The sequence below is a fragment of the Molossus molossus genome, unplaced genomic scaffold, assembly GCF_014108415.1.
Source record: "Molossus molossus isolate mMolMol1 unplaced genomic scaffold, mMolMol1.p scaffold_m16_p_23, whole genome shotgun sequence".
Classification (NCBI taxonomy): domain Eukaryota; kingdom Metazoa; phylum Chordata; class Mammalia; order Chiroptera; family Molossidae; genus Molossus; species Molossus molossus.
Genome location: NW_023425359.1, coordinates 25,585,280 through 25,597,742, shown reverse-complemented (window position 1 = coordinate 25,597,742; position 12,463 = coordinate 25,585,280). Strand labels below are relative to the sequence as shown.

The following is a 12,463-nucleotide window of genomic DNA, read 5'->3' as shown; positions in this document are numbered from 1 at the left end:
AGGAGAGGTCCCAGGCAGTGGCCTTCATGAAGCCTTGGCCCCCTCCCCCACACTGGGGAGGCGAGGCACCAGGCCGGAGAGCGCAGCCTGTCCCTCCCACAGCCTGGGAAGGTCACCCGGACAGTGGCCTTGGCTCCGCTGACCAGGCTGCGGGAGGGCAGCAGGGGCTGGGGCGGGGCCGGGCGCAGTACAGGTTTCTGTGAGCCTCGCCTGGGCATCCGGGGGGGGGGGGGGCGGGTAGGGGCCCCAGGGGAGAAGGGGCCACACTGTGGGCTGGGTGACCGGGTCCAGGCCTGGGAGAGGGGAAGGGACCGTCTCTGCCCTGAGTCCTCCTGCGGGAACCTGGGTCCCTGCCTGATTCTCGGGTCCTCCAGCCAGGGGGTGAGGTGTGTGGGGCGGAGAGTCCCCTCCACCAGCAGGCACCGGGGTGTCAGAGAAACTGGGCCAGGTGGGGGATAGGCCCCCAGCTGGCCCACAGGGAGGCAGGGCCCCAGGACCTGCCCAGGGGGCTCCCGCCTTCACACCAGCCTCCGAGGTCCACCCCACCCCTCTCAGCAGCAGGCTCAACTGGGGCTTTCTCTAGAGTCAGGGAGGCTGGCACCTCACCCCAACTCTGGGAGGCAGGTCCGCGCCAGGCATGGGAAGGTCTTGGAGGGGAAGGGTCAGTCCCAGGGACCTCCGGCCTGGGAGGGCAGGTGGGGTGTCCCAGGCTGGGGAGGGGCTGTTGTCCCCCTCGGGGCTCCCCACCTCCCTGATGTCCAGGCATTTCTAAGCGGGAGGAGGGAAGGACTGGGCCGGAGGGACTGTCCCCCAAACACACTCAAAGGGAAATCAGCTCCAGGAACTGAACTCAGAGTCTTGCCCGGTGCCCACCACGACCCCCACCACGACCCCCACCATGACCCCCACCACGACCCCACCACGACCCCCACCACGACCCCACCACGACCCCACCACGACCCCACCACGACCCCACCACGACCCCACCACGACCCCACACGACCCCACCACGACCCCCACCACGACCCCACCACGAACCCACCACGACCCCACCACGACCCCACCACGACCCCCACCACGACCCCCACCACGACCCCCACCACGACCCCACCACGACCCCCACCACGACCCCACCACGACCCCCACCACGACCCCCACCACGACCCCACCACGACCCCACCACGACCCCACCACGACCCCCACCACGACCCCACCACGACCCCCACCACGACCCCACCACGACCCCCACCACGACCCCCACCACGACCCCCACCACGACCCCACCACGACCCCACCACGACCCCCACCACGACCCCCACCACGACCCCACCACGACCCCCACCACGACCCCACCACGACCCCCACCACGACCCCACCACGACCCCCACCACGACCCCACCACGACCCCACCACAACCCCCACCATGACCCCCACCACGACCCCCACCACGACCCCACCAGACCCCCACCACGACCCCACCACGACCCCCCCGGGAGCTCAGCCTCCAGAGCCTCTCTTGCTGCCCCAGCAGCCGCGGGAGGTCAGGGTGCTCAGCCGGCCGGGCTCAGGCCGTGGAGACCAGGAGTACTGGCCACCCTGCGGGAGGCCTGCCCACTTCCTCCTCCCACCCTGTGCTCCCCTGGCTTCCTGTTCTTGATGATGATCCTCAGCTTGGCCCAGAGGGGGGCCCCTTTTCCAATCCCCTCCTGCCGCCTGTTTGTCAGGTTTGAGAGGCGGCTGAGGCAGAGGCCAGACTCAGGTCACTTCCCACAGGTATCCAGGGACTCCCAGGCTTCTGCCCCTCCCTGGTCTCAGCGGACACCCAGCTCGACCAGCCTCCTTGTGGGAAAACCACCTCCCGGGGAGCAGAGGAAGGAGGAAGGGGCCAGGGCCAGCTGACCACAGAGAGCCCGTCCGCTCCCCAAGAACGAGGGCCCCGCTGGGAGGCCCCAGGCCCCAGAGGGTCTCACTGTTCACCTCCAGCACCCCAGGGGCCAGCCCCCCTGCCCCTGCGTGCCACCCCCGTGCCCGTCACATATCTTCCTTTTCGCTGTCACCGTCTGCCAGCTGAGTGGGAGGGACAGAAAGGACGGCCGTGGGGGGCCGGGGAGGGAAGGGTGTCTGGGATGTTACAGGTGAAGGGAGCCAGCGAGCATGAGCCAGCTGGACCTGCTGAGGCGTGTCGGAGGGGCAGGGGGACCACCCCCAGGCCCCGGGCCCCCGGCTGCAAGGAACACAGGGGCGTCCCCTGGTGTGAGGGTGAGGGCTGTCTGCTGTCTGTCAGTCTTCTGAGTCAAGTCAGGGTTCTGGGGCGGGGGCCCGGAGGGGGCCGGGGACCCGGGAAGGCCCTCCAGACCCTCCTAGGAGCTGTCTCTGCTACCTTCTCCCAGGTGGCTGGCCCACCTCCGACCAGAGGCAGCTGGGAGCTGGGCTGTGGCGCAGGGCCTGGGATGACCCCTGGGCCTGGCCCGGGCCTTTCTGACACGCCTGTCCCTGACCGTGAGCGCCCCACTCTGGAAGGGCCAGTGTGTCCAGGGCCAGGGTGTGGAGGCAGAAGCAGAGATGTGGGCATCAGTGTCTGGCCAAGGTCAGCTTGAGCCGCAGCAACCTGGGGTCCGCTGAGCTCTGCCCACAGAGGGCACACGACCAGCCCAGCAGAGAAACAGCTCGGAAAAGGGTTTGGAGCAGAGGAGTTGGGGTGGTCGGGAATGTCCAGTCTCATCCAGTCCCAGGAGCAGGGCCTTGGTCTCAGGGCAGAGGTTGGAGGACACTGCCAGCCTGTCCCCTGAGGGGCACAGCAGGAGGCACCGACCCCTGGCGGCAGCAGGAGAGCGGCGGGGTGTGCGTGGGTGGCAGCTAGGAGGGGCGGAGGGAGGAAGCTGGCTTCCTGAAGCCTCCTTAGCCTCAAAGACAGACAGACAGACAGACAGACGACAGCTGGCAAGAGGCAGCCGGGGGGCACAGCTGCGATGGTGAGTCCAGACGGGGGGAGGAGGGGTCCTGCAGCCCTGGGTGATGGGAACTCTGAGGACTGAGCAGCTCCCCAAGGAGGATGCGCAGGGGCCCGAGGGCCCGGCTGGGAAATGGGTGCAGACTGAGCAGGTCTTCCTGAGGGGCAGGGCCGGGTCCGCAGGGGGCTGCCGGGACAGCAGAGGTCGGTTGCCCCTCTGCTGCTGGAGAGCCCCTGGGAACCACGCACATCTGCACGGCCCACCGCACCCTCACCTCAGTCCCTGGGGCCCTTGGGACGCGAACACCCCCACACACATACACACACCTCGGAAGTTGTGGCCCTGGCTCTGGAAGATGGGGACTGTCCCCTAAGAGCTGATGGCACCCAACATCCGTGCCCTCTCCTGCTCCCCGCTGTCGCCCCACCATGCGCTGTCGCTCAGGGCTTGGTGAAGCCATTTCCTGTGACGGTTAGGGAGGCAGGAGATGGGGGATGGGCAGAGGAGGAAGGAACACCCCAAGTCTACCTCCCTGGAGGAGACCCCAGAAGCCAGGATGAACGTGGGAGGCGACTGACAGCAAGCAGTCAGGAGAGGGTCCTGCTGGGGGCGGCACCCCTGGGCCCACTGGCTGCAGGAGGCCCCGTCTCGCTCAGAGAAGGCCGTGGTCTGTGCGGGTGAGCGGCCCCCTCTCCACCTGGAGCACCCCCTGCACACACCCTCCCTGCCCTCTGTCACCTAGGCCCCTCCTGGGCTGGGCCCTGAGGTCTCGAAGCCCCTCCGCCTGCTCTGCTCCTCTGTCTTCCCCCACAACGTGCTCTCAGCTTCCCTCCCAACCCCAGACCGCCGGCCGCCCTGGGGCCCCTGATGGGGATCCTCGCCTTCTCAGGGTGGCAATGACACCATTTCCTGGGGGACAGGAGACTGCCCCCGGCGACAACAGCAGGCAGAGGGCAGACGGCAGCCTGAGCCCGGGGCCCCTGTCCTGTCCGGAAGGCCGGCAGTCAGAGCCCAAGGGCTGTCTTTCAGGTGAACCTCAGCTGAGTGAGCCTGGGCCCCGCACCCACCCAGCATGGTCCAGGCCTGTGAGGGGCGCCCCAGTGCACAGCTGCCGACCTGGTCCTCGGGGGCAGCATGACCCAGCCTGCCCCTGCCAAAGCGCCAGCCAAGAAGCACGTGCGGCTGCAGGAGAGGTGAGACCCTTCCCGGCCGAGCCCCGTGTCCTCTCTGCTCACCCTCCGGCCCTCAAGCTGAGTCCAGGGGGCCCTCAGCTATGATGCCTCTGGAGAGGAAACCCAGGTGCTCATTTGCATGTCATTTGCATGTCACTTGCATGTCTGGGCACAGAGTTTCAAGTCGACCTTATCCCTACTCCCAACCTTGTCTTGGTCCCAGGTGAGGTGGTGGGACCCCTGGAAAAGGGTCTCTTGGGTCTGGATGTAGGTCCAAGCTCTGGGGCCAGGTCGGGACAGGTGGCGCTGGAGAGCGGCTGGGCCCACGGTCACCTGTTCTGGCTGACGAGGGAGAAGAGCCGAGAAGGGCCTGAGCCCTGGGGCTCACTGGGCCCGGGGTCGGGAGCACGGGGGAGGCCCCCTCGGACATGCCCTGGGACAGTAGCTGCTGTAAGCGGAGCAAAGTCCGGGTGCTCAGCAGGTGCTGGCTGTCTGTCCGCAGGCGGGGCTCCAGTGTGGCTCTGGTGCTGGACGTGGGGTCCCTGGGGACTGTGGAGCCCATCTGCTCAGTGAGCACACCCCGGGAGGTCACCCTGCACTTCCTGCGCACAGCGGGTCACCCCCTCACCCGCTGGGTCCTGCAGCACCAGCCACCCAGCCCCCAGCAGCTGGAAGAGGAGTTCTTGGTAAGAACGGGGGGTCCACCTGCCCTTCTGAGGGAGCAGTCCGCTGGCACCACCTGGGCATGGCGGGCGGGCCTCCTCTTCCGCCTTAGGACAGAGAACCCCAGGGCTCCAGGGAGGACAGGGCCCCATGCTCCCTCTGCCCTCCATCCACCCGACCTGCTGGCAGCTGCCAGGAAGGGCCGAGCACCCAGCTCCACCAGGAAGGAAGGGGACAGGGGCTGGGCTGGGTGTTGGCTCTTCACGTGTGTCCTCCCCCACTAGAAGATCCCCCCAAACTTTGTCAACCCCGAAGACCTGGATATCCCGGGCCATGCCTCCAAGGACCGATACAAGACCATCTTGCCAAGTAAGGACTGTGGTGGGGAGCGAGGGGGCGGCACTCTCCCTGGGCCGGAGGGGTTCAGAAGGCAGGACACATGGGCTCAGCCAGGGAAGAGCCAGCAAGCGCACACAGGGCCTCTGCTCTCCGCCAACACCCCAACACACACGCAGGGGTGGACGAGAGCCACAGCCACACCACAACCGATAGGAACCAAGCTCCCACACCTGGTGCTTATGGGGCCCCTCGCAATGACCCCCCATGTTGGTGCTCCAGGATTACTATTCCTGTTTTACAAATGGGGAAACTGAGTCTCAGAGACCTCGCCCAAGGTCACATAGCTAATGGTGCCAAACCTCCCTCCTCTCCCCCCCGTGGGGAACTCCAGCACAGGTCTGCGGGGTCGAGCACCCTCGGGATGGCTCCCAGAGACTGAGCAGGGGGCAGGGGACAGTGACGGGGCAGGTGGAGGTTGGGGTTGTGAGCTTGGCAGGCCTGGGAGCAGCCATGGACATGCTCCCTCCCGGCCCCCCCGCTTCCGGGCAGCCTTACTGGGCCAGCCCCGTGGCCAGTCTGGAGGGCTCAGCGCGGGTTGCTGCCCAGTCCCCTCTCCCAGGGAGCAGCCCTGCTCTGCTCCTGGCCGTAACCAGTCCCGCAGCCACCAGAGAGGGGCCCTGTGCCTGGGTCACCCGGCACCCGGGTCCCTCCTGCCCAGAGCCAGGCGGGCACCGAGGCCCCCTTCCCCGTGCGCAGCCTGCTGGGCCTGGGGCTGGGATGGCCCTCACGGACATGCACTGGCCTCCGTGTGATTTTAGGCAACCCACTCACCGGAACCCCGTGTGCGCCCTCAGACCCACTTCCTCCTCAGCATCTCCTTTCCGCCCCCTGACACGCCACAGGGACATCCATCAGTGTCTGCTCCCCAGCTCCTCCTCCCCCGAGGGTGGCGTTGACCCCATCGCTCCACTGCCCCGAACACGGTGGCTCCCTGTTGTCTACACAGAGAACAGTGCGCAAGCTACACACACAGGCGCTAGGGTGACCACAGGCCTCTCCTCTCTCTGGCCCTGCCGGAGTTTGCAGTCTCAGGTCACCTCCTGACCTCTGACCTCTGACCTCTGCTGACTTGACTTCCTAGATCCCCAGAGCCGAGTCTGTCTTGGCCGGGCACAGAGCCAAGAAGACGGAGACTACATCAATGCCAATTACATCCGAGTGAGTGGCTGGCGGCCGTGAGGGCGGGGTGTTTGAGGGCACCCCCAGGAGTATCTCCCCTGGGGGTGGAGGTCTCCCACTCACAGCTGTCCTGCCAGGCGGCCCAGATACTAAACCCAATGCTACCCCCAAGGAATAGAGTAGTTGTTAAACAAGCTGAAGGGGCCCCAAGTCTCCTGAACCCCTTCCATCACCTCATCCCTGCCAACTCCGAAGGGGAGGAGGCCGGTGGGGGGGCCTGGACCAGTGGCTCCAGGGCTGATGAGCCTGCATGGGAGGTGCCGGCACAAATGGGGTCTCTGTCCCTCCCTCTCTCCCCCTCTCTCTCTCACCTGCCCCCGCGGCCCCTCCTTTGTGGACATAATTCCCATCAGGCCGTGAACCAGGAGGTGAGGTCAGCTCTGCTCAGCGGGGCCCCAAACACTGCGTGCGCAACAGCGCCCCCTAGGGGCCTGAAGTGGTAGCACAGCGGCCAGGTGCCGAGAGGAAAAGTGTGAGGCTAGGACCCTGGGAACAGGACCCCCACCTGCCAGCAGGAACCAGGTGACCCGAGCTGATCTCACCGTCCTCATGAGCAGCAGGAGGCTGAGAACCCCGAAGGGGAGAGAAGAGGGCTGGCAAGACTGTGCTTCCCCTGGTGACTAAATGCATGAAAGTAATACGTCAAGTGAAACACTCGTTCAACACACACAGTTCCGTGTTTTGTGTCAGGGGAGAGGGAGCAGCAGTCAAAGAGGACGTGGCACGTGCTACTCTCTCAGGACGCTTGGCTCTAACCAACGCGGTGTCCCTGCACCGTAGAGGTTATGCCCAGTCCGCAGACGAGAAGGCTGAGGCTCACGGACGCTGGGCACAGCCGGTCAGCAGCAGGACAGGGGTCTGAGCCTGGATGGTCCTCACTCCAGAACCCACATGTTTTCCACCATGTGCTTCTGGTGGTGCACGTGTGTCCATGTGCATGTCTACATGTACACACGCATATGTGTGTGTGTGTGTGTCCACACTGCACGCTCATTGCTTCAGCCTGATCTTGGGACCTGCAGAGCCAGGTCTCCCCAGAGCAGAGCGCTCCTCACACGGCCCCGCCCTTCTCACGTGTACCCACCTCTCCAGGGCTACAACGGGCAGGAGAAGGCCTACATCGCCACCCAGGGCCCCATGCGCAACACGGTGTCGGACTTCTGGGAGATGGTGTGGCAGGAGAAAGTGCCGCTCATTGTCATGCTCACTCAGCTCCGGGAGACCAAGGAGGTAGGAGGCAGAGTCACAGTCCTTGACGAACTCAGACGCACACTCAGGGCGGCTGAGAGCTGCCCGGGGAGCTGGCCCAGCTCCCCCCTCGCAGAAAAGTTCCAGAGATGTACCCCTCGGAGGCCATCCAGCCAGAATGTGGGCTGAGCTGAGCAATTCACCTACAGGCCCCTCCTCACGCCCTATTCCCCTTTCTGCTGACCTGGCCCTGCCCAGCTGATAGCCCCTCCCCCTCTGACTCCCAGCTCCCTCCCTCCTAGAAATGTGTCCTATACTGGCCCACAGATGAGGACACCTACGGGCCCTTCCGGATCCGCATCCAGGAGGAGAGAGAGCTCCCAGAATACACTGTGCGGCAGCTCACCATCCAGGTACGGGCCTGAGCCATGGGCAGCGGGGCCACCAGCTTCTCGGGGACTTAGGGCCCACCACTGGGAGCCAAGATGTACTCACCTAACCTTTCTTGGACCCACACCCACAAGAAGTGTTTGAGGCACCGAGGACAGGGCAATGTGGGTACCGATCTCAGGGCAGAGTCGAGGAACCAAGGGGGACGCAGCAGGGAGACACCCCTTCCCCCACCCCTGTCCGGATGGCCCAGGGCAGGGCGTCCATGAACACAGCCACCAGTACGTGGAAGGTGCTTCGAAGTGGTTTGTGTTATTGGACAGTGTTTTATGGTCACAGAGCATTTCTGTCGATTCATTGCCCTCCCGCCTCCCGGGAAGAGAACCAGCGAGAGATCATTGTCCGCGTTTTCTCGGTGAAGAAAATGAGCTGGAGGGACCTGCCCAAGTCTCGTGCTAGTTGGTGCCAGAACAGGACCGTCCCTCTCCTGGCCAGGGTTCCTTGCTGGCACTCCGGGGGCGAGGGGGGGGGGGAGTGTGAGAGCCGGAAAAGAGCTGAGCTCCTGGCTCAGGGTGCATGACCACCCCAGGTCACGCCGGCCAGGGGAGGGCACCGGGGACCAAGGCTGACAGTGCCCTCCACCCTGACGCTGTCTCCTGCCTCGTCCCCCTGCCAGCACCAGGAGGAGTGCCGGTCAGTGAAGCATGTCCTCTTCTCGGCCTGGCCTGACCACCAGACCCCGGAATCGGCCGGGCCGCTGCTGCGCCTGGTGGCCGAGGTGGAGGAGAACCCGGGGACACCTGCCGGCACCGGGCCCATTGTGGTGCACTGCAGGTACTGGCCCGCCCTCCACACCGCCCAGCTCACTTTGCCCAGGGCGGGTTTTCCAGGACAAAAGATGTCCAAGCTAAGCTGAAACCTGAAAGGTAACCAGGGAAGGGGGCATGTTCCAGGCAGATGCAGCAGCGTTTGCAAAGGCCCAGCGAGGAGATCTTCAAATTGACGTGGGGAGTAGTTAGAGGTCGGGGGTCTGGAGGTCAGGAGGGGAGAGTGACGAGATGCTGAGGGGCCCTCACTGGACCGACAAAGACACTTGGATCTGCCATTTACAGGGAATACTCTGGCTACAAAGTAACAAGTGAACTGGGCTGCAGCGGTGCCCATGCAGGGCACACGCACACAGTAAGGACACCAGCCGGGTGTGCATTTCCTAAAGCCGAACACTGAGGCAAAGGGACAGACAGAGGGGCTCATGCCCCCCGACACAGGGGGCCCCTGGACCTCAGCACAGGGAAGTGGCCAGTGGCTTCCCTCAGGGGTTCACAAGGGAAGACTTCCTAAGAAGGAGGCCTGAGAAGATTTCGAAAGAAAGACAAGAGAGAGAACCGTGGGGGGACGTGAGGTGGGGTGCGGCTGGTGTCACAGCTGCGAAGCCTGCTGGGAGGAAGTCATGGGCAGATAAGGAGGCTCGGGGTCAGCAAGGCCAGCGTGGGCAGGCAGTTGGAACGGCTGTCAAGACCTCGTCGAACGTCCGCAGGGACCTGAGGTCCACCTTGTAGGCACAGAGTGAGCCAGTGAGAAACGTAACTCATCCAGGGCTGGCTGCAACCCACCAAGGCCTCGCCACCTCCCTTGCCTGGTCCCCAGCCCCCAAAGAGAGTGCGTTCGTTCCTGCTGCTTTCTCTATGGGTCAGGGCCTGGCCCCCACGTTCCCTGGTCACCTGTGACCTTCTGCTCCCTCCCTGGTTACATGCAGTGCAGGGATCGGCCGGACCGGCTGCTTCATCGCCACCAGGATAGGCTGTCAACAGCTGAAGGCCCGAGGGGAAGTGGACATTCTGGGCATCGTGTGCCAGCTACGGCTGGACAGGTGGGTCCGTGGGTGTGAGTAGGACCGAGGACACTGAGTGGGCTTCCTGCCTCCCGGGGTCGGAGCCCTGAGGGCACACGGCCACCCAGCACCTCCTGCGGGAAAGAAAGGGCCTCCGCTTGCAGGGCTGTTTCTTTGGTGACCGACACCCTGGACACTCTCTGTCCAGAGCTTCAGCCTGGGCGCCTGGAAGTCACTCTGCCACCCCGTGGGTTTACCCGAGCCTTCGATTATTTCCTGTTTGTTAGCTCTTGTCTGTGTTTTTCTACCCCCTACTCAGAACAAAGGTGGGGGGATGGGATGGGTTGGTTCCAGAGACTAGGCGGTGCACAGAAGGTCGCTGGACTTGCAGACAGAGGACTGGAGCTGTTACTGTATGTCCTGGGCCCTGGCTCTGGAGAGAATTAGTGGCCCCGTCTGCAGAGATGCCCCAAAGACTGAGCCGACCCGAGTGACCGTGGTTTTGGAACACGAGAACCTACTATATATATGTATGGGGGTATTATTTTCACTTTTAAGATTATTGGGAAGAGGAGACCTTGGCACCCAGGAATATTTCTGGCCCAGCCCCAGCAGGGGGCGCCCGTAGGGAGAAGGTCTGAGGGGCATCAAGGAGTAGGAGGCAGACAGGCTGCCTGAGGAAGTCAGGATGGCCCCCAGGACTCGGGGTCTGTGTGCTTGTCCCCACAGGGGGGGCATGATCCAGACCGCGGAGCAGTACCAGTTTCTGCACGATACCTTGGCTCTGTATGCTGCCCAGCTGCCGGGAGAGCCCAGTCCCTGACCCCTGGCGCCCTACACCAGTCCAGGTGCCTCCTTCCTCCAAGCCTGGAAACGTGGGGCTGGGAAAAGTGGGCCTTTCGACCTGGCGGCCCCCGGGGTGGGCGTGGGAGAGGGCTGCCCCTTCAGCAAGCGTGTGTGGTCACAGGCCCTTGATCAGTCAAACCACAGCCAGGCCCCAGGTCTTCACCACGGGCCACTCCTCTGCTTCCTCGAGTGGCCCCACGTGAACACCAGGGGGGACCTCCTTGTCTCTTGGAAGTTAAGGACAGGAGCTGGCATCTCAACAGATCTGAGAGGTGCCCAAGTGCCCTCTGAGCTTCAGCCTCTGCGTGTACGACAGGGACAGTCCGTGCTTTGCTGCAATGAAGGAAAACAATCGGAAACCACTCCAGCTGCACTGCCTTCTTGGGCTGGGAAGACCGTCTCCACCTGGGCCCGGCGAGAACGGACCAAATGCCAGCGCAGGAAGGCCTGGTTGACTCCAGTCAAATTCTCAGCCTCCCAGCGGGGACATGCTTCCTCGCCCCTCGTCTGTGAGGACACCGGCCTCCCAGCCTCCCGAGCCACAGGCCAGGCGGCTGAAGTCTCTGGAAGAGGGAAATTGTGGGGACCCCTTGGAGGCCCAGAGGGCTGCCCTGCCTCTGTGCCCACAGACCCTCACCCAGCTCCTTCAGAGGGGGGCCCAGCATCTGCAATCAAGACCACCACACAGTGCTACGGAGACTGTTTTCTTCATGCTGCTGCCTGGCCTTAGTGAGGGACCCCTCCTTCCTCGCAGCCCTGGTGGGGGGGCTCCCCACAGCTGTCTCCCTGTGAAGCTGGGCCGTGAGTTCTCAGGTGCCCGATCCCGCCTGGAGGTCGGATGCGGCCAGGAGAGAAGCCATCTTACAAACCACAGCCCACAGCTCCCCTCCCTGGGCAGGTGGCCGCGACCATGTTCCAGAACGAGGAGGGTGCAGCTCTGGCGAGGGACGGAGTGGGGAATAAAGATTACAGATGGCTGCTTCATCCCATCTCCACTCTCTTCTCGGGCCTCGGGGGCCTCTGCACAGCGACACAGAGCGGAGAGGGCGGCTGCGGTCCAGGGGCTGCGCTTTCCTAGCCCTTCTGGGGACACACGCAGAGTAAACTGAATCCAGTTAGGGACCAGGGTGTACCTTAGGAGACAGAGGGATCTGGGAAGGGCAGACTAGTAGATGACGCTTAATAATCCGGAATACTATGCTGGGCCACGACTGTGTGATCATTTGGGCTCATCTTAGTGTGACAGAGATGGTCGACACTGACCGTTTATGCCCCTGGGACTAAAACAGGCGGCGTGAGCACCTGTGACAACCAAGTGCTAGGGAGCACTGGCATGGGCTGGGGGCAGCCCTGACGCCTGCGCCTGTCGGGGTACAGGCAGCCCCAGGTTCAGCAGCATCCTAGCAGGCCTCCTGAAGAAAACTGGCTTTTACCAAAACAGGCCAGGTTTCTCCCTTGCCCCCCTCCTTTCTCACTGGACCCCCCCAGACCCTCCCCACCCCACATAATTTTTCTAAGTATCACAGTGATGTTCGTAAAATTCAGCATCATCCTCAAACATCTACTTCACTCTGGGCCAGAAGCTCCTAAACACATGGTTCTGGTAAACTGAACAAGAGGTAGGAGACCACCCAAACAGGGCGTTGCCCACGCGGGGGTGCACGCCAGCGAGGGAACTGGCCCCCAGAGCTGCTCACTGGCAGGGATTCGGGAACAAAGCCTCCGGGTCCTCCCCTCCACAGAGGCCTGGTCTTCCCGTCCTGGGAAGTGGGCGAACCACCCTCTCCCCTGGCCACATGCTCCTGCTCTCCGGGGACCTCACCCACCCCAGGCCCACCACCCTT

The 12,463-nt window shown here is 64.0% G+C and overlaps 1 protein-coding gene across 1 annotated transcript; it reads left to right on the top strand.

Moving 5' to 3' along the window:
- The first annotated feature begins 3,902 nt into the window (after positions 1-3,902).
- Positions 3,903-11,626, top strand: PTPN7 (protein tyrosine phosphatase non-receptor type 7). The gene is given in 10 exon segments (XM_036277636.1): positions 3,903-4,057; positions 4,060-4,144; positions 4,626-4,809; positions 5,071-5,155; positions 6,267-6,343; positions 7,457-7,594; positions 7,855-7,965; positions 8,619-8,776; positions 9,699-9,812; positions 10,503-11,626. Coding segments are annotated over 10 exon segments (1,080 nt in total). The 5' UTR covers positions 3,903-4,023; the 3' UTR covers positions 10,597-11,626.
- The last annotated feature ends 837 nt before the right edge of the window (positions 11,627-12,463 follow it).